The sequence below is a fragment of the Oryzias latipes genome, chromosome 5 (assembly GCF_002234675.1).
Source record: "Oryzias latipes chromosome 5, ASM223467v1".
In the NCBI taxonomy this organism is placed as follows: domain Eukaryota; kingdom Metazoa; phylum Chordata; class Actinopteri; order Beloniformes; family Adrianichthyidae; genus Oryzias; species Oryzias latipes.
In genome coordinates, this window is record NC_019863.2 from 20,248,553 (window position 1) to 20,269,517 (window position 20,965).

A 20,965-nucleotide genomic window follows, 5' to 3' on the forward strand; every position below is an offset into this window, starting at 1 on the left:
TGGACCCTCTTGGCTGTGACTGGTTGTCATAGAGTCACATGACTTAGCAACACAAAACTTGTGTTTAACCTCTCCTCCCATGATTCCATCAGAAAAAGGAGGGAGTGTTGATGAATGCAGCTGCAATATGAAGAAGTCAGAAGAAGTGTTTCTTTTTAGACAATGCAACTGTTGTTACTGTGAACCTAACAAACCTTGCAGTCAATTTGGAACTTTTTGTCCAAGCACAGACATTTGTCAGATTTTCCAGCTCATTAAAGAGACGCAGACCAAGAAAGCAGTTTTTTATTTTCTGAGTCAGAAGAAGACCTCCAGTCATTAGTTCTCTGCTGTTGCTTCTGTTGCTCCTCTCTGTGAGCCATCTGTAAGAGAACAAAGAACCTTCTGTGGCTTAATCCACCATGTCTCTTTTCGTCATTTCCACTTGAGTTGTGGTTCAAAAGTTTTCTGCAGGACACAGACAACATGCTCTCATCTCCTGTTACCTGAGACCCAATAAAACCTTCGATATATCTGACTCAGTCCCGTAGGGATGTCAAACTTGCAGTGATCATGATTAGACACTTACTCTGCATGATTGTCTTTCCTGCTAAACCAAAGCAACATTTTCACTAACATGTAAAATGTTACAGCACAAATAAATACATTTAACATTTGGTTCCTGTTCAGGGAAACTACCTCATGTTGATTTTCTACCCATTTCACTATTTTATTTATCTGACTTTTAAAAAGTAAAATAAAAAGAACTTTTATCAAAAGGTTACAGTCCAGAAGCAAAACAGATTAGATCAATTTTAATTGATTACATTTTCCAGTTGTTTTAATCAAATGAATCAAATAAATAAGTAAATGTCACAAGTAAAAATATACACAGGAAAAAAACAAAGTGGTGGTTGGAGAGTTGCTGCAGTCAGGGACAGTCCCAATCTCCATGTTTTTAAGAAATCACAACTTCAGAAATAACTGTTAACCAAAATTTCTTTAAGTATTTATGTTCCATTTGGCCTTTCTGAGATCACATCAACAATATTCTTTATTTTGTCTCATTCCTAAAATTCTTGAGAAAACTGTTGCAAATCAACACAGTGGCATTGAAATTCCTATTCACAGTTACAAAGATCTTCTTTCGGCAGCAGGCAGTGCACTCATCTCTTTATTTGTTCTTTCATATCTTAATGCTACATTAGACACAATGCATTATAAAAAAATTTCAGTAACTAGAGCGTGTAAATAAAACCGTTTTTTGTCATGCATTCCAGTTTGTTCATGTAAATGATGAGTTTTCCTCACACAGCAACATCAGTCATGGAGTGCCACAGAGCACTGGGCTTGGCCTAGTCCTGTTTAGTTCAAACATGTCTTTGTGATGCTTTAGAATAATTAATAAATAATAAAAAGGAAAACTTTGGACAATAAAAAGGAATACTAATTACTCCCTGGTCCATCCAATTTTTAATTAAACACTTGTTGATTATTGTTGTCATCTCTTGTTTGCTCTTATCTATGTTTTTGCGAGCAGCGTGCCTTTGCTAGTAGCGTGCCCTTAAAGTTCTTTAAAAAGTTTTTAGCTCGTTCAGAATGCAGCAGCAAGATTGTTAGCAGGACCTAGAAGAAGAGAACACATCACTCCTGTGGTTCCCAGTTGATAGAATCAAGTTTAAAATCCTCTCGTCCTATATTATAGATCTCATAGTGCCTTACGATCCAATCAGAACACTTTGCTGACAAAATGCAGGACTGCTTGTGGTTCCCAGAATTTCCAAAAGTACAGTTGAAGGTAGAGTCTTTTGCCACCAAGCCCCTGTCTTACGGAATAGGCTCCCAGTTCATGTGAGGCCGTGAACCTCGTCTCTGGCTCGTCTTTCGCCCACAGTTCCATCTGGATGAAGCCCATCTGGTACACTTTTCAAACATGTAGGTAGATAAGCTAGAGTTAAGCTAACTCATCTCTAAGAGTTGTGGCACATCGCCTGTCCGTCCTGGGAGAGGATCCCTCCTTCATTTAGAAATCCCTGATTTCCCCAGGATTAGTTTTTTTTTAGGAGTTTTACCTTACCGAGAAGGAGGGTCTAAGGGCAGGGATGCCCAGTTTAGTTGAGTCTGTTTAGTTTGGTTTAGCCATCAGGTATTGTATTTTATAAACAGATTTTATGTTTTGTACAATTACCGGTATGGAGCCTATTCTAAAAAACTGTGTAGTAATATTGGGCTACATAAATAAAACTGAATTGAATTGAATTGAATCTGTTTTTGTTGTTGAGCTGAAATGTCTAATGGCAACCATTTGCACCAAGAGGCTCTTTAAAGAAACTGGAGGTCCACTTAGAATGTTTGGTTGAAATATGTTTTTTCTGTTGAGTTAGAATTTACAAGAGAATGAGGCTAAAAAAACTACCAACAGCAAGTTGTCATGAATGGAGATTCAGCTCTAAATGACGTCAGTCAGTGAAGAGAGAACATCCAGCAGGAAGGGTTGACCTTCACTGCCTTTCATCAGAGTCCATCGTTTGAAGTCAAGGCTCAGATCTTTGGATCCTCAGAACAGGGGTCAGAATTGACTGGAAAAAGCGAAGAAAAACAAAGACAGGATTTAAAAAAAGGTTTGTGGTTCCAATAGTCCAGTTTTGTTCTGGTGAGATGGCTAACACGTGCCTTCTCACACCTGCTTGTGTTTCGAGTGTTGAGAAGTTTAAGAGGTGAGCATGAGCAAGGAAGTTCTGTGAATTTTTAAAAACAGACATGAATCCTGCAGATATTCCATAAGGTTGAATTTAGAAAAGCAGATTAGCATCCTTATGTCTAACATGAACCCTGCAGCATCATGTTAACATGACGGTTAATGCTGCGAAAAAAAAAAAAAAACTTGTAATATTGTGTTGCAGACACAACTTGAGTGGAGGGACAGACATGATATTGCCATAATGAGAGCAGAAGGAAAAGCCGTTATTATTTCTGTTGAACACAGTGTTGGTATTGTTATGATTTGGGCTCCATCATGGACACCTTGCGTGGTGCATCAAGGACACACCTCTTTTAACGCCTTTTAACACCTTTTAACCATTTACTGTGTGAAAATGAGAGCGAACCACAGACCCAACCATGCAGATGGTGTGACAGACCTTTGACTCATGCTGATGTTGTTAGTGAAGCCTTCGTCCATCTGCAGGGGGCGCTGGCTGGTGTAGGCTGGGTCGGTCTCTACAGCAAACGGGTCTGAATGGTTTCCAAACAGACTGGCTTGTCTCTGAGGAAACGGCGTTTTATGGACACATCACATCACTGAAACATCTCAGAGGCATCAAGACAAAAGTGAAATCTCCACAAAAAGATGGTGGTAAGAAGTATTAAATGCAGAAACCTCTGTAAAAATGGCTGGAGCTCTTAAATTTTTTTACCATGGCAACAATAATGTGCTACTAATTGACACTGTTGGTTATTTCTGCTCGGTTCCTCCGTTGCTTTATTCTGATCAAAACTGAAAGCTGTCCAAAGCGGAAAAAAAACTGGATCAGGGTCACAGAGGACTCTTAAATCTGACGTTCTGGCTCACTTTAGCCAGGACGGGGGGGCTAAACAAAGGTGGACTTCGAAATCATGAACTCATGCTGTCATATATATGAGATCCTAACTTAACAAAAGATTCCCCTGCAGACAGGGTAAAACGATAGGTTCCTCAGCAGAGCTAAATACATGTGTTACCTCCAAGATCTTGATATAGATATTTATATAGTAGAAAGTGCATTTCTTGGCAAAAATCATTGGAGGGTCAATCAAAACGTATTCACCTCCTCTCATTTCAATGATTTTGGGTTCAGAAGTGGGATATCTCGATCCACAGAAATGCAAACAGGGGTTTGGAGGTTCAGTTAAAGCTATTCCAGTTTTGTGAACCCTGCAAAGATATTTATTCAAAACTGTTGCCTTGTTGCAAAACCTAAAGTTAAAGGTAAAAGCTGCTGCCTCCACTACTTCTTTGTTGAAGAATGGTGAGAAACTCCAGAAAAACTCTGCAGAACTTCAGCTCCTGTTCCACATGATTGCGAAGTTATCTGTGATTAACTTTAATCTAAAGTAAGGGTTGTAATACTTATCCTCAACCATTATTATTCTCACACATCTCTGGATTGGAATGAAAAAATAAATCTTGCCCCAGCACAGGCGATGACTGTTACCCTGAATATCTCCTCCACTCCGTGGTCAGAGTCCTCCTCAGCCAGCAGGTCTCCAGAAATGGACCTGTGCAGCTCTGCAGGCGCCTCCTCTGCTATGTTCCTCAGTCCAGCCTGACAGACACAGAGTTCAGGTTACAGCATCAAAGCTGTAGATTCAAAACCAAAAACCTGAGGTCCAGGCTACTTGATCAGAAAAGACACGAAGTACAAGGTCTGGTACAATGGTACAATGACGCATGCAATGTACCGCTATGTTCATCAGCTGACAATAAGATTAAAAACCCAGAAGGAGGGTCTAAGAGCAGGGATGTCCAGGCTCTGTCTAGCTTTAGTTTAGTAACCAGCTATTGTTTTTATTTTATGACTGATTCTATATTTTTGTACAATTATTGGTGTGAAGCGCGTTGAGACAACTGTGTTGCGATATTTGGCAATATAAACAAAATTGAATTGAATTGAAAAAGGAAGGTCATGGTGGGGAAAATGAGGGAACTGTGAACTTTTCTGTCACAAATATCTAAATACATTTATGTTTAAAAAAACTTCACATCTTTGGATGAAACGCATCTAGTAAAAGAAACGGTCCTTTTGTGGTGGAGGATGGTTGAAGATGGATGATGTTAATAGATAATAGATAAGTAGACATAGATAATATAGATAAACGATGTACTTCAAAATTTTAACTATTTATTATTTACTAAGCTCTTGCACAGGGGTGATAAAACTTTAAAAATAAGCACTGCCGGAGGTTTATCATAGAAATTCAGCGTTCACTTTTGTTGTATTACTGGACCAGAAGCCTCCACACTTCGACAGAGTACCCTTTGCAGAGGGGTTCTCAGTCTGGCTGTTTCCTGGTGGTGTTTGGACCAGCTTAACACCTGATTTAAGAAAATTTGACAGTCATTTCTTTGAGAAAAATAAAGATCCATCAGCCTTCAGTGGATGTTTGTAAAAGATGTTTAAAATCTACTTTTAACAGAGAAGCAAACGTGAAGTAATGTGTCCTTCTACCAACTGTTGTCACAACTCTGTAGTGTTTTTGATCAGCTGCAGATTTTTCAGAGAAGTTCAGAACAACCTGATATGCAGGACTTTCACCATAAAAACCCTACAGTAAAAAATTCTCTAACCATTGTTTGCTGAAAGAAAGTCTTTTTTAAAGAGGATTTGGATTGAGGTTGAGATGATGATGCTCTCCATTCACCTGATTTATATCCAGAGTCACCCTCTGGTTGCATGCTGTAGAAGTAATCACTAAATTGTTTTTTGTAAAAATAAACTGAGTGTTTGTTTTAAAGGGCTTCGATTTGGCTTTCTTTAAAGAGCAGTAAAGTTCCTGCACCCTCAATTCGCTGTGTAGGAGACTCGAGGCATGTTTTTAAAATAAAACCAGGGCTAAATGTTTGAAGCTGACTTGGCCGTCCTGCTTAAGGCAAAAGACACTCTTTGCTGGAGGGGACACTTGAACCTGTTCATCTGATCAGTTGGGCTTTACCCCCTGGGGCAAAGCCAGACAGAATGGCTTTGATTGTCAGAAATGAGGTCAAGAAAGAGGAAAACAGAAATGGTGGGTTTGAGAGGTGAGGACATGCAGCTGGGGGAAGACTATGGAGATAGAGGCTCAGACATGGAGGAACCAGCAGACAGAAGAAGATGAGTGACTTGAGCAGAACCTGTATTTCATGGGTGGCACTCTTCTTTGTGGGATGATAGCCGTAGTATTCCTCCTGCCTCTTCTTCAGTTTCCTGTAATAATCCTGGATGAGGAAGGTGGCGTAGAACTTCCCCACAGTCACCTCATCATCTGAGGATAAACCAGAGTGAGTGGGCCGCCACTTCTTAAACAGCATATCTGTCCTATTTTCTGTCATCGCAGTAGATCGACTATCTCTGTATGTGTGCCTGCTTCTGACCAAATTGGACGTATATGAAGCTCTGATAAAGAAAACAGCCTCTGAAAAAGCAGCTCAGCTGCTGTTACTCTGCTGATTGGCAGTTGTCCTTACTGTTTTGGGGATTTTTGTGCTTTACCTTTAACACTTTTAAAACGTCAGTTATTGAAACCAAGTGATCTGTGAACCTCATCCTTCATATTTATGTTTCTTTTAAATCAGCAATGATATTTATTGAGATCCAGATCAAGCAGAACTTGTATCTGCCAGCTCATTGTGACTGACCTCCAATGGGGGGAATGACTTGATCCAGCAGTTTCATGCTGGTGCGCTTCCAGATCTTCTTGATGATTCCTCTCAGCTCCTCGTTTGCTTGTTCAAAGTTACCTAAAAACAACACAAAAAAGACATGGTCAATCTGTACTTTTACTCACAATCACAGCCTTTTGCAAGTTCATCTACTGCACACTCATTTAAAAAATTAACCTATTATGACAAATTAGGGTAATTTTCCTGCAGAAAATGGATCTTTGTGTTTTACTCTAACCCTATCCTAACTCACAAAAAGATGAACACAAACCTTCTGTCTTTATTTTCAATGCCGTTCTGACCAATGCAAACAAAGTGGCATTGAAGGTGACCGTCCCATCACTGTTGAGAGGCATGTTCATGGAGACCAACCTCTGCACACAAAATAAATGAGAAATGACCTAAAGGCTTTATAGTTACATTGTTGTCACAGTCTAGCACAGATGGAAAATGATAGTGGCAGTGATAAGCAGAAGCAATTCGCCTTTTAGCCAAAAAGGAAGACAGGATTAAATTCTAAAATTAAAACCAAGTTTAAAGCTTTTTTATTTTATAAAAATAAAGGGGAAAAGAAAATCTATGAAAATGTAAGGTATGTTTTTAACCGTATGATCTATGTCAAGATCTGGCAGCCTACTTAATTATTGATTGTTGTCATTCAATTTAGTTAGCACCATGTGGATTAGAGGTTCAGATAGTTTGGTAATCTAGGTGTAACCCTCATTACTAACAATCATTTTGTTTTTACAGTTGTCAATGGTGTCCCTCTGAATTCGCTAAATAAAAGGATTTCTTTATTAAGTTTTTTTGAGCAAATTTTGGAATTCATGATATAAAACAGACAGTAAATGAAGGCGGGTAATTCTAAACTGGAAAAAAACCTTTCACAGACTGGCTGACCCTTCAGGCCCATCTTTAATCACAGGAGGTGTGGAAGAAACAAGACTTTTGGTTTGCAAAGGTTACATCATTGCATGAAGGAAAGCCTGTTGTTTATTTTTTCTGAACTCGTTGGGGGAGTCATGAAAAAGTCTGCAGAAATGCATGCAATGTTCTTTCTGATACGAGCTGGTCTGTCAACCATGGGAGGAAGAGAAAAATACAAATCTTGCCAGGCCAGTTATGAAAACATCAATATTTTCCTCAAGATCGCGTGTCACAGAAGCCCTGACTTTTAACTGAAATGACAGAATTTTTCCAAAATCTTTCATCTTAACAAGCCATCTTACCTTGCAAGCGATGCGATGAGGGCAGAACTTCCCAAATCCCAGAGGAGGAGGAATCCTCCGCAGGAGAGTGACCACATCCAGGTGCTTGATGCGCCCCCTTTAGGGAAGAATACTACTATTACTGAATTGAATTTATAAAGTCAGTTTATCTACACCAGTGTTCCACAGAGTCCGGTGTCAGACCGTGGAACAAGTGAACAAAACAATGAAGCTCAGAGACGCGAGTCTTTCTGCCCATTTTCGACAGTTTTCACACTATATCTCCCATGATGCATTGGCTTAAAGGGACAGTGTCTGAGCGCACAATGAGTCGTCCTTGTTAAACGTCTTGAAACCACAACAAACAAGCAAACAGTTTCTAAATTTTCTAACTTAACTTTTATTTCATCTCTTAGAAAAAACAGCTGAAACTTCGTGCTTTTTCTGCCACAGTTATCACAAAAATGCACGTGAGATTGCCGGGGGAGGGGGGTCTGTCGATCAATACAGACCATGAATTTCTGCTTTTTTTCTTTTTTTTTTGGATGCTGGTGTGCCGCGGGATTTTTGTCAAGGTTAAGATGTGCCGTGGCTCAAAAAAGGTTGAAAAACACTGATTTACACTATAAATAACATTTGAGACAACAGTCAGCACTGTGTTGAAACAAACCATACACTACACCAAATGGAACAGAAGAGGAATTCCCACACTCTGCACCCTAATGGAAACTTCATGCAGCAATGCATGCTGGGAAAAAAGCAATGCACTGAATGGACAGCTTCTATGATCTCTTGTCTCGCTGCTATGTTTTACAAACTTGCCTGAAATTGGATAGAATCAGATTTGACCTAATGTGGTCCAGACATGGTGGATGGCATCCCTTCTAAGTCCTCTGAAAGTGTTCTTACACAAATCTTTCTGTTTTTCTGTCTTTAAAAATGTGAATAATAAGCATTAAAATATTTACATTTCTAAAACTCCTCTGCTCACACTATTCATTAATTCTTCTCTTTAAAAACAGCAATCTTTGTGTAAAGGGCCATGTATTGTTCTGTTCTGACACAATAAGTGCATGGTAATGAGAAATGAATGCGAACATTCTCCAGAAGCTTTGATCAACTTATCTGGAAACTAGTAAGTAAACGGTGGAGCTAACAGGAAGGGAGAAATGTGTATAGAAACCTAAATTCAAGGATAAAAAGAAAGACACAACAACAACTAGCAATGCTGGGACCAGTTGCAAGTATAAAAAAATGGTAAGAACTTGAGTAGATTCCCTGCACAATCCAGGAGTTTTCAATTACTTTATAAGGAAGAATGATGAAATCTGACTTTCATTATTCTTTTACCCTGGTGAAGCAACAGGGTCAAATTTGGCCCTCGTTTTTTTTTCTTTTTTAATGTGATTTTTTTGTACTATTTTTTATTAATATGATTTTATTCTACATTTTTTGGCTGCTGTCAATTACGACTTCCAAAAATGAGCAGACAAAAACCAAACTTGTTTAACTTTAAAAGCCCTGAATAAAATTGCTACTGAGTTTTCCATAGAAGCCTGGGCTAAGACAGATGTTGGCATGTCATAAGTAAGGGTTAATGGCCTTCGAAGTGTGCATTAATAGATTTTAACGCACTTCACAAAAGCTTCAACCATCTAACATGAAGGCCATTACTTTGCTTGTACCATGGCCACTGATAAAAGAAATAAATATTCAACCAGTTTTGGGACTTTAGTGTTAATTTTTCAGTTTGGATTGCTTTTTTTTGACAAAAAGCGGACTATTTGTTACATTGTGCACCTCTCCAACCTTGAAAGCAGCAGCAAAGGAAATCACTATATTTGCTAATCATCACGATTATCTAGATCAGGGGTGTCAAACTCATTTTGGTTCGGGGGCCACATTCAACCCGTCTGATCTCAAGTGGGCCGGACCAGTAGCGTGAAGGCAAAATAAAGCTTTATTCTTGTTTTTTTACCCAATTGGAAAACATGCCTCAACCAATATGGTAGCCTAATCATTTCTTATTACACATTCATTCACAGAGGCCAATGGATCTTAAATAAAATTAATTTTACTTTAAAAAATATTGGTTTGTTCAATTTTATATAGACGGAATATTTTTAATCTGAAGCAATCCTGATAATAAATTTAAGAGGGGCTACAGAAAAAAATGAAACGTCTTCCTAAAATGTAAACGTCCAAATGATGACAAAATTACACTAAATTAAACTTGCAAACATTTGTGAACATAAGAGTTTGGAGTTAACCTCCTTTCTCTCTTGAAACTTCACCGGATTTGCACAGGATTCAAATCCTGTGCAGAAACACATTTACTGTCATTCAAGTGTGCAAAACACAATGAAATGTCCATTATTATTATCATTCATTATTATAAGAATCTTTTCCTGGTTTCTGCCTGAATTTTGTGGCAACACCTGCCTTCTTCCTGACCTTTGATGGAGCGCCATCAGTGACCAAAATTTCTTCATGTGACCAGTTCACTCCAACATTGTCCAGCACAGTAACTAAAGAGCTGACTATGTCATCGGTTGTTGTTGTGTCCATCAACTCCAGAAACTCCACTGTGACAGTCTCTTCATCACCTCTAATAAATATGCACAGCTGTACCTATCTGTGATGTTGGTGCTTTCATCAATAGTGACTGAAAATACAATAAATGACTGGATTCCTTCAAATGGCTGCCCATGTTTCCTCAGAGATGTTGGATCTGGAGTCGTAATTCTTGACAGACTCATGTTTTAGGTCGACTTCTTTTTGGGAACAAGACTTCTGCAGCCTTCAGCATTTTTCAATAAGTTCACCATCAGAAAATGATTTGGATGTTTGCTCCAACTTGTTTGCAATAAGGTAGCTAACTTTTACTGCTCCATCATTGACGTCACGGCTGCAGTAAATCCAGATGGTTATTTATTGGTCCAGCTAATAGTTGCTAAATCTTTTTTTTCTTAACTGCAAATGGTGAAACTTTTCTTTGTGGAGAGTCTCATAGTGGAGCTGAATGTTAGATTCTTGGAGAACCTGTTGATGACATACCAAGCATGCAGGTTAGCATTCAGCTCCGTGAACAAATAAAACGCTTGCCATTTTCCTGGAAAGCTCAGGACTTCACTTCAACCTTTTTTTTTTTGACAACACTTTGGTCATTAGGGTGTCACTACTGATCATCCTTCAGTGATGAAGCTAACAGGGAACCAAACTACTGCCTACCCAGACACAGAGCTGTTAGGTTTCGTTTTTGGTACATTGCAGAGTTATGTTGTTTCACCTGTTAAGCTTTTCCTTTGCTCTCCCTAGTGGCGAAATTGCACATTTCAGTTATTTCTTCAAAAAATCATAACTCGCCACAGGAATGGACTAGAAACTTGCTTTCTTTTTTAAACATCCTTATGATTTTTACTCTTCATGTGTGGACCGGAGTAAACCACCTGGTGGGCCAGAAACGGCCCGCGGGCCGTAAGTTTGACACCCCTGATCTAGATTATGATGATCTTGTCTAGATAATGAAGCTAAATTTTGTTTTAAAGAAGCCAGCGCAGCAATATACAACATTTAAGCTATGTGACCGAAGCTTTTTTTTTAGGCTTGCATTTTCACTGCGCGTTATCACTTTTTAATGCACCCCCAGCTGCCAATCACAATCGAGAATTCACCCGAACCATGGTATAATAGGAAGAGAAACAATTGATAATTATTCTCTTTGATCATTAATTTTTTCAATACCCATTTTTCTAGATGAGAACCAAAGTTTTTGCTAAGATTTCTACCTGGTCCCACCCAGTACTTGCCTGTGCATAGGTTTTTTAAAGAGCACAACCCTGTTCCTGTACTATCAGTAGCACTCACGTTGCCTCTGGATCATACTCTGCCCAGATCTTTTTGAACTCGTCCAGGTGCTGCGGGCCAAGGATGGACCAATCACGTGTCAGGTAGTCAAAGTTGTCCATAATGACGGCCACAAACAAGTTTATAATCTGTAATGAAAACAGAAGTAGAATGGGCAATTATCTTTGCTAAAAAAAAACAAAAAACTGTAAATGTAGATCTAACAAACCACCTCTGCTGCCCCCTGGAGCACCTCCTGTTCCCTGCTATCATGAGATTTAAAGACAGTGTCTACTCTGAGTGAGCTCACGGAGGAAGAAGCTTACCAGAAAAGCACAGAGCATGTAAAAGCTCATGAAGTAGATGATGGCAAAGTTAGACCCACAGGTGTTCTCTTCTCCAGGCAGGAAGTCAGATTTTGGGTCACATTTCTTCCCATACATGCAGGCTAGCATCACTTCATGCCACGCCTCCCCTGTAGCACACCTGCAGGTACGAAGACATCACACTCAGCCTCGGAATACTGACGGAATATGAATAAAACCCATTTCTGTAAACCTTAAGAACATTTTTGTGGGGTCAATGCTACACACCTGTAGAGCTACTTCCCCTAAACACTCCTGCAATGTATCCTTAACCCTTGTGCTATCCTAGGCACTTTGACATTGGGAGTGAGGTTATCTTGACCCCACCAGACAGTGCGCTGAACCTTTTTTCTTCAATGATTTGTGATCTTCACTGGTTTCCATGGATTACATGAAATCCTCTCCACCTTTATCCACCTTTGTCATGGTAGGGAGAACACGTCAATGGTCATCTTGAACCCATAGGATAGCACAAGGGTTAACTGAGCACAGCTGCAAAGCAACTTCTCTTAAATACACACGCAGCATAGCTGCACTTGAACACACTTGCAAAGCACCTTCAGCTGAACATACCTGCAACATAGCTTCACCTAAACAAAAACACAAGCAGAGCAACTTCCCCTGGACACACAAGCACATGCACCTGAACAGACCTGCAAAGCACCTTCACTTGCACTCACCTAAAGAGCACCTTCACTTGAACACACCTGCAGAGCAACTTCACCTGCACAACTTTAAGTTCATACTTGTGGTTGTGAATACAAACTATTAGGATAACTAATAGATGCATGAGTTCTATTCCATATGACTCAGTTGAACAAAATTCTAAATACTTCAACAGGGCCGTGTAACAGTGACTTTTCGTTAAACAGTAAAGGTATAAATGACAGATTTTGATCAACACCATATGGAGTAAACATCACCAACTTAAACACACCTGAATAGCAGCAGCACCGCCTGGGGAAACGTCTGGAAGTTGTTGTTTCTGTTGATGAATGTGCCGTCCATCAGAGCTATCTTCCCGAACACCTGCAAAACAGAAACGGAAAGAAGTTCAACACCAAAGACAACACCAAAAACATGATAGATATTTTTAGGTTTCTTTGGGGAAAAAATAACAAAGAACAATTTTTATCTTCCCCAAAAAACAAAAAAAAAAAACATCCACACTCTAAAGACTGTGAAAAAATCTAATCTGAACATTGACCATCTGAGAAACTGTAGAACATTATGTGCAAAAGCTTTCAATGTGAAAGGGTGTGTGTGCTGTATGTCTGAATGTGATTTGTGTGTTATTTTGTATCATTCTGTGATTTGTTTACATGCTCTTTTGCATGTCTTCTTAGGAGATATTATCACAGCTGCAGGTAAAACAGTATGTTCTGCTGCAAGGTCTGTGGTTCAATTCCTTGCTCCTCTAGGGAAATGTCAAAATCTTCCTGAGGAGTTTCCTAAAGTTTTAGTTTCCTTGGAAGAGCTGCTTTGCAGTGGAGTTGCTCCCCAATGATTTTTTTTTTTTGCAATTGCATGTGTGTGACTTTGTGTTGATGTTTGTATGGCATGTAGGCATGTATTTGTGTCTGTTTGTAGATGTATTTTTTTGTGTTTGTTTGCATGTATATTTGTGCATTTTATGTCCATTTGAATGTGTTACGTTATGTTTTTTTGCGTTTGCACATTGGTGTCAGTTTGAATGTGTGTACATTTGTGTCTTTTTGTATTTGGGTGTTTATGGTGGCAGGTGAGGACCAAAAAGTGATTCTCAGGTGTGGAGCATCTTTGTGCATGTGCATGTGTCATTTTACCTGCATCCCGACTACTGCATATATGAAGAACAGCATGAGGATGAGGAGGGCCACATACGGAAGCGCCTGGGATGAAGCACGTGCAGAATGTCATTTGTTAAAAACATGCAAACAGACAACAACGTAAAGTATTAATGCAAAGATTTTGAACAAAGACATCAGATGATTGGAAAAGAACAACCTTGTAGTTGTTCAAAAATAGGATTTTACTCGCCAACCTGATATGTTATGAAGTATTGCAAATACAGACATTCACAAACACTAATATAAAAATGTTTTTAGTTTATACATCAAATAAAAAAATAGGATTTCTTTGATATCAATGTGACTAATCAAATTATTTATCAGCTTGCATGGAGGATCCATGAACCAAATTTATCAATGAAAAAATGAAAGGCTAAAATTATGTGTAACATACAAACACAGTTTAAACTGAATTGCAATAACAAATTTACAATTTTACTGTCAAATATCCAATTTTGGATTTAAAAGAAAGAGTGCTCTTTTTGTGAAAATCCTATGATTACTTAAAGATAGATTTCTTGGTGATTCATTGAGGTTTGACATCTGCATTCAGTGGGGATTGCTAAACTTTGTTTTTTCTTAATAACGTTAAATAATCATAATAATTTAAAACCTGGTTACAACAACCAAAACAACAGTAATAGTGATAAATAATCAAAAACCTTATTTACTAAGTGGAAGAGGATGGTTGTATGAATGGATGGATGGATGGATGAACGAACAGATGGATAACTACATGGGCTTTGAAAGATTTGGCCCCAAAAGTTACAGAAAATAAAAAGGCACCTTTCCTTTAATAATAACCACTTTAATGCAGTTTCTCGAAGCCATCATCAACACAGAGAATCAGACAGCTGGGGACAATGAGACTTCTCTGACCTGTAGGGACTTGATGAAGGTCCACAGCAGGTTTCGTATTCCTTCTGACCTATTCAGAAGCTTCACCAGACGCATGACACGGAACAGTCTGAAGAAGGTGATCGACACACTCATGTTTTCAGATGCCTTTTCAGACAAAAGACAGATGAAACCCAACAATTAGTCACAGTTAAACCACTCAGTTAGATCAAACAGATCCAATGGGCAGAAGTTATAAAAAAAAATGAAGAACTCACTGCGATTGCCTGCATGGGGTCCACTTCCTGCAGAAATAAGACATCACTCTGAGATTCTTTAACACTTGCACCTCTGCATAGTTTGAATTAGTCATTTAGGGTTAGTCTAGGACTCTCCAGGTCAGTAAGCTCTGGTCAGTCTGGATTAGTCCTTATAAAAGTGAAATCAGTCTGAACACATTGCACTTTCAACATTGTGTTAAATTAAAAGGAATTGAGTTTCTGAGAAGAAAGGTAAAAGGAGAAACACTGCAAGGAAGTATGATCCACTGAGGTTATCTAATCAGAGATTTGACCTGCTCTTTTAATTGGTACCGCTTTGAGCAGATGAGCAGAAGAGGAAAACCCGATCTTTACGCAGTGGTGGACATAATTATTCATGTAGCAGTAAAAGCTACTCCCTAACCCAGTCATTCTGCACACCAAATTCAGTAGGATGTAATTACAGAGCAGCCGTGGAGACAGTAGAGTCCCCCAGAGGAAGCCAGAGCACCCTGCAGAGAAAGCAGAAGAACAGAGATGAGCGAAAAATAGAATGTTCAGTATTCAGTAGAAGCAGATGGGAAGAGTGTGTCCTCCACACTAAAACAGGCAGAGTCCTGTGTGTGAGCTGTGATCATCAACACAGTACTTACATCAATTTCACTCAGCATCACGTCCACAACACTCCCAATGACGATGACGAAGTCAAAGACGTTCCAGGGATCTCCAAAGTAGCCCTTCAATCAAAGCGCGTGCACTGTAATCTGCAAGTTCTAGTGTTTTCTAGGTAAGGTTTGGTCAGAATCTTTCAAAACATAACTTCTTCCCCTATGGAAACCATCAGACACCAAAGCAGTGATAAATTCCACTGCATAGATTGTGTTTAAAACTTAAACTGAGGCCTTTTGACAGACATATTTTTGACTTCATTAAATTTCAAATCAGAGACACTTTTCACCAAATTAGTCTTAAGTTTTCCCCCACATCCCTAAAACAGTTTAAAGGACTTTTTTTTCCAAATACTGGAACTAAAAAACTTCACATGAACTGTAAAACATCTTGTTGATCAACTTATAAAGTCAAGTTAATTTACAGAAGCCAGGAAAACGCCCCCAAAGTACTAAAGTGTTGATGTAACACCTTTCAATTAAAAAGAAATGTATTTTTATAGAACTTTTTACTGGTAAAATACCCCAAAGTGCTTTACAAATAATCATAGAAAGGCAATACGAATTTAATCAAATAATAAAACATATTAGGTAATGAACAATAAAAGTCCAGTGATTGACTGACAAACTTTATTTACATAGCTACACCTGTAAATTGAATAAAGAAAGAATTTTTATTTATAACAATGTGAATTCATAAATTTAAAAGCTGACAAATACCTGTTGTTTTTGCCTGAAGAATTAGCTTCAAGGAAATATAAATCCATAGATCTTTTAAAATAATCATGTATTCCCAAGTGAAGATCAATTTATTAATGAAGTGTTTTAAACCCAGTCATGTCACACACACCCCCACCCTATCAGAGGGACCTGATTAACACAAATTGTGGGACTGACCTTGGCTTTGAATGCCATGAGTTTCAGGATCATCTCCACTGTGAAGAGCACGGTGAAGATCACGTTCAGCATGTCGGACAGGTGCGTCACATGGTCTGACTGGTTGCAGTGCTGTCATGTTCACCAATAGAAACAAGTCTTAGTGCTACAGCCCCAAATCCCCCTAGATCCATCATGGTTTTCAAGTGTGTGTGATTATGCACCTGCATTCCCAGACACATGGTGTTAAGCATGATGAGGAGGAACATCAGGTACTCAAAGTAGCAGGAGGTGACAATGTACCACACCTGGTACTGGTACGGGTTCTTAGGGATGTAGCAGCGCAGCGGACGGGCCTTTAGCGCATACTGAACACACTGACGCTGAGGCAGAAGAAGGAAAAAGGGATTTTCACTATGTACACAACAGTCTGGCACGTCACAACACTCCCCCTTAGCTTGAGAATGTAAACCTAGAAATTCTGGTGCTAAGGCCTATGGAAGACCGGATTGACTTTTCCAATAACATCAGCGTTATATCAGTATGCAGATTTGTCCTCTATAGCATCAACAGACAACTCTGTTCTGGGTTTAGTCTAAAATATGTTATATAAATTATAAATTTGCAATTTGAATTTCATAGTCAAATATCTGAAATGTTGATAGTTTTGTGTTTTTAAGACATGAAAGTAATTATAAAATAGGCCCCAGAACTGAAAGCTACAGGAAATCTGAACAGAAATTGCCACGATTCAGACTTTTTAATTGGAAGTTGAATCTTCATTGAGCTGACCTGATTTTTGTCCAGCTCACAGTCCTTGTACTCTTGCTCTCCCTGCTCTTGAAAAGTGACGATGACGAAGCCCACAAATATATTCATCATAAAGAAAGCAATAAGAATGAGGTAGATGATGAAGAAGATTGAGATGGCCACTCTATTGTTGTATATCGGCCCTTTATCCTCCATATTGGAATCGATGGCTTTATAGAGAATCCTATCAAACCGGGCATAAACACAATGAATCAGAAAATATCAGAAACCTGTAAAGACATGAATAAAAACAAATGAAATCAGAATCTCTTAAAAGAAACCCTCTAAAGAAAGCAGAACTCACTTTGGCCATCCTTCAAATGTAGAAATGGTGAATAGAGACAACATTCCATTGAAGATGTTATCAAAATTTAACTGTGCATTGGTCCATTCTCGTTTACGGACCTCCATCTCATGAAGTGCTCCTTCCTGGTACCGTATGTACCAACCTCTAAACAAAAAAGTAAGGGGAACAGGTCAACCCAAAATAAAAACACCCAAAACACAATTTTTATCTAAGTGGGTCTTTAAGCGCGTAGAGTAGTGGGATTGCAGTGAAGATCGTGAACTGGGCCAATGCCTTCATGAAATCTTTTGTGTTCCTGTCTGATTTTTTTTTTTAATTATTTTGGGAGTAAAGTTAGACCCCGTTTTTCCTTAGTTATCATCCTCTGGTATGAATAGAAACCAAAGGGCAAGACTTGTCTAAAGCATCAATCTAATGCCAACATTTCAATCGTGGGATAGAAGTTAACAGTAAAAAAATCCAAATCAAACCCTCAATAAAGACAAAAAGCAGAAAGAAAATTGCAGGGTAACACAAAAGCAATTAAGCCAATAGGGAAAAGAAAAACAGTAACAGTGGGGCTGCAATAACCAAAACAGTTATCAAACATTTTATGATCAAAAAACATGAAAACATTCTTGAAAAAAGAGAGAAACCTTACTTGCAAGTTTCCTCTGTCATCTGGTCAGGGTCAGTGCAGGAGTAGAACTTGCCCTGAAGGCAAAGCAAAGAAATAAATACCCCTGTAGATGGCAAACTTCCAATGCTTGATGTTTTTACTTACTCTAAAAAGTTGGACTCCAATGCAAGCAAACATGAAGTCCAGCAGCATTGTGACGAGTACAATGTTCCCAATGGTTTTCACAGCAACAAAGACACACTGAACCACATGCTGAAACCACAAGGACAACAGTAAGATTGAGCATGGACACATTTTAAGGGCTGTTGGTGAAAGCTCAAACCTTCAGTCCTTTTGCTCTGTTGATGGCCCTCAGGGGCCGGAGGACTCTCAACACCCTGAGGATTTTCACAACTGAGATGGCACTCGATCTACACATCAAAAACACACAAGATGTCACGGTGTGTCGCCCATAGTTTTGTCATTAACCCCACTCAATACAAAGAACAAATACTCTTTGACGTGTGGGATGACTGTACTCGTGGATTCCTGTCTGGGAAGGATCTACGCCTTTTGATATGCTGTCCATCCTCATTACATCTGTAAGTTGCAGCAGCATCATTAAAACTTAAAAAATGTCTCTTGTTCAGGACCTCCTCCGACTTTAGGCTATATCTTTTGTTCGTTTTTTTTTTTATGGGAATGGTGAGTCATGGTGGACCACATGGCTGTCTGCTGGTTTCTTATTTATTTGACCTTTTCCAATACAGCACAGAAACACCCTTGTCTCCAATCATAACCCGAGAAACGTTTGAATCATCATGATGAGTAAATTAATTAGGCCTTTCATATTAACAAATGTTCTAGAATGCCCTTTCAGTCAGAAGCATTGTTGTTGTACTTAGGTATACTATGAGTGATTGCAAATGAGAGTCAGTTGTCTGGCGTCCAGAAACTATGCTCAGGGGTTGCTGGGAGATGAAGTGCACTCAGACCTCTGCAGACGGTTCCCGCTGGTGATCAGAGGTGACAGAGCTCTGACTTCTGACACCATCTGTTTATTTGTCAGTGCTAAAACTATGTTTTTTCAGAGCCAAAATGTCCAAAGTGGTCCAAACTTTCCTGTTGCTGTTCTGAGAATAGTCTAATTCTTTGTAAATGAAGTGTTTTTTACATAATCACTTTCAGCACTTAACACAGAAGAACAAACAAAAGTCTAAATTTTAATCAATTCAATGATTTGTAGGTGTATTCTGCCCCTCATAAAGGAAAATTAAAACCCAAGCTTTAACATAATCAGAGACTGGGAAGTTCACTAATGACTCCACTTACTCCATGCCCATGGACAACAGTGACACACTGACCACCAGCAGATCCAAAATATTAAAGGAGTTCCGGCAGAAAGATCCTTTGTGAAGAATGGCTCCATAAGTTGTCATCTAAAAGTAAAAAAATAAAAATATAAAAAAGAAATAATTAAAAATAGCATTTAAAATGTATTTGAAATTAACACTGTTAAAAGCAGAATCACATCACATACCGGTAATTCTTAAATCTGGTTAAAAAGATCTTTTTATTTGATAGTTTTTAAAAGGTAGTTCAATTGTCTTTTTTATAAGCTGGTTTTCTCAAATGGTTTATCTGGTTCATTTAGATTTTGAGTGATAAAATGGGTTAGGAAAATTGGAAAAAATGATTCACTCATATATATGGTGCGGATGTGGGGCAGAGGTTGATCAGTCAACCTTTGATTAGAAGATTGCAGGTTTGGTTTCCTGCCCTGCCTGTCCATGCTCCTGGTGGTTATAGGTCACACATCTTCAGTGTGTGAATGTGTCGGTGAATGGGTCTGACTGAAAAGCGCTTTAGACCTTCTAAAAAGGTAGTAACGTGTTATATAAGCATACAACCTTTACCTTCAGCACTATTTCTGCTGTGAACACTGATGTGAAGACGATGTCAGCATAGGCCAGCACCTAAAACATCAGGTTATTACTACCATCATTTCCGGTACATCCCAAAGGTATGAAGATTTAAAAGACTCAACATGCACATTCTAACCTGGTTCCTGGGAGACACAGGGTCAATAGGATCCTCAGCTGCTAAAGAAATAGATGAGAGCAGGATGAAGAGGAGGATAATGTTGGTGAAGGTGGTTGCATTGATGATTCGATGGCAGAGCTTCCTAAACCTGGAACAGCCAGGAGAAAAAAAAGGCAGACCTGTTTTAAATCTACGTTTTTTGAAGAAATTCTGGCATCAATGGAGCAAAGCTTCACAGATCCGCCATGGAGACATAACTGCAAACATCAGTGTCTCTTTTTTTAAAGTTACATTAATTTCAAGCCACCTAGCCCTTAAAAGCAGCTTCTTACTTGTTCTGAGGTCCAAAGATGAAGAAAGAGCTGGCCTCTGGCATAGGGACGGCTTCCTCTTTCAGCTGCAGATCAGCCATTGGGCGAGGTCTGGGACTTTCTGGGATCGCAGGGTCCTCCTCCTCATCATCACCTGGTGACCAGAGAGGCAGCCGGTAGACCCCATCTGAGCTGTGGCTCACAGACCAAGGATGGAGGGGGGGTACTTACCTGGGAAGTCTGCGGGAGGAAACGGGTCTTTGATCTCATTGACATTGGATTCAAACTCATCAATCTTGAGCTGCAGATGAAAAACAGAAGAAGATGTCAAGTTGGGGATATGGACTTGTGTCCTTTCCTCACATCTATACCTTAGCAGTTGTTGGAATGCCCTCGACCCCTTTGGCTCGTTGCTCTGCCAGCTTCTTTGCCAGAAGAGCTTTCTCTTCTGTGGCCTTGTCAGAAATGTTTGGCCTGCAGGAACAAAGAGGTTCCCTTAGATGATTTTGGCTTCATCTTTTCATCTTATTGTGCTGTCTGTGGAGCTTATATTTTTATGGTATTTTAATGTTTGTTTTTTTCCATAGGTGATTTCCTGTTGTATGCAGTAGAGTTCTGCTCAATAATCAAT

At 39.1% G+C, this 20,965-nt stretch overlaps 1 protein-coding gene across 1 annotated transcript in view; it reads right to left on the bottom strand.

The window, feature by feature from the left end:
* Nucleotides 1-271: 271 nt before the first annotated feature.
* LOC101160313 (dihydropyridine-sensitive L-type skeletal muscle calcium channel subunit alpha-1-like) overlaps nt 272-20,965 on the bottom strand; it is a 29,975-nt gene continuing 9,281 nt past the window's right edge. Inside the window, exons 13-40 of the mRNA XM_011475232.2 lie at nt 20,706-20,808; nt 20,566-20,635; nt 20,356-20,488; nt 20,042-20,171; nt 19,897-19,956; nt 19,313-19,419; nt 18,324-18,411; nt 18,146-18,253; nt 18,023-18,075; nt 17,380-17,526; nt 17,058-17,259; nt 16,490-16,648; nt 16,287-16,397; nt 15,375-15,458; nt 15,186-15,233; nt 14,740-14,766; nt 14,504-14,629; nt 13,601-13,666; nt 12,733-12,824; nt 11,757-11,916; nt 11,452-11,579; nt 7,606-7,702; nt 6,648-6,750; nt 6,353-6,454; nt 5,849-5,979; nt 4,173-4,283; nt 3,120-3,244; nt 272-2,558 (exon numbers count right to left, since the gene is read on the bottom strand). Coding sequence (XP_011473534.1) covers nt 2,549-2,558; nt 3,120-3,244; nt 4,173-4,283; nt 5,849-5,979; nt 6,353-6,454; nt 6,648-6,750; nt 7,606-7,702; nt 11,452-11,579; nt 11,757-11,916; nt 12,733-12,824; nt 13,601-13,666; nt 14,504-14,629; nt 14,740-14,766; nt 15,186-15,233; nt 15,375-15,458; nt 16,287-16,397; nt 16,490-16,648; nt 17,058-17,259; nt 17,380-17,526; nt 18,023-18,075; nt 18,146-18,253; nt 18,324-18,411; nt 19,313-19,419; nt 19,897-19,956; nt 20,042-20,171; nt 20,356-20,488; nt 20,566-20,635; nt 20,706-20,808 — 2,881 coding nt within the window. The 3' untranslated portion in view covers nt 272-2,548. The remainder of the gene's footprint in view (nt 2,559-3,119; nt 3,245-4,172; nt 4,284-5,848; nt 5,980-6,352; nt 6,455-6,647; nt 6,751-7,605; nt 7,703-11,451; nt 11,580-11,756; nt 11,917-12,732; nt 12,825-13,600; nt 13,667-14,503; nt 14,630-14,739; nt 14,767-15,185; nt 15,234-15,374; nt 15,459-16,286; nt 16,398-16,489; nt 16,649-17,057; nt 17,260-17,379; nt 17,527-18,022; nt 18,076-18,145; nt 18,254-18,323; nt 18,412-19,312; nt 19,420-19,896; nt 19,957-20,041; nt 20,172-20,355; nt 20,489-20,565; nt 20,636-20,705; nt 20,809-20,965) is intronic.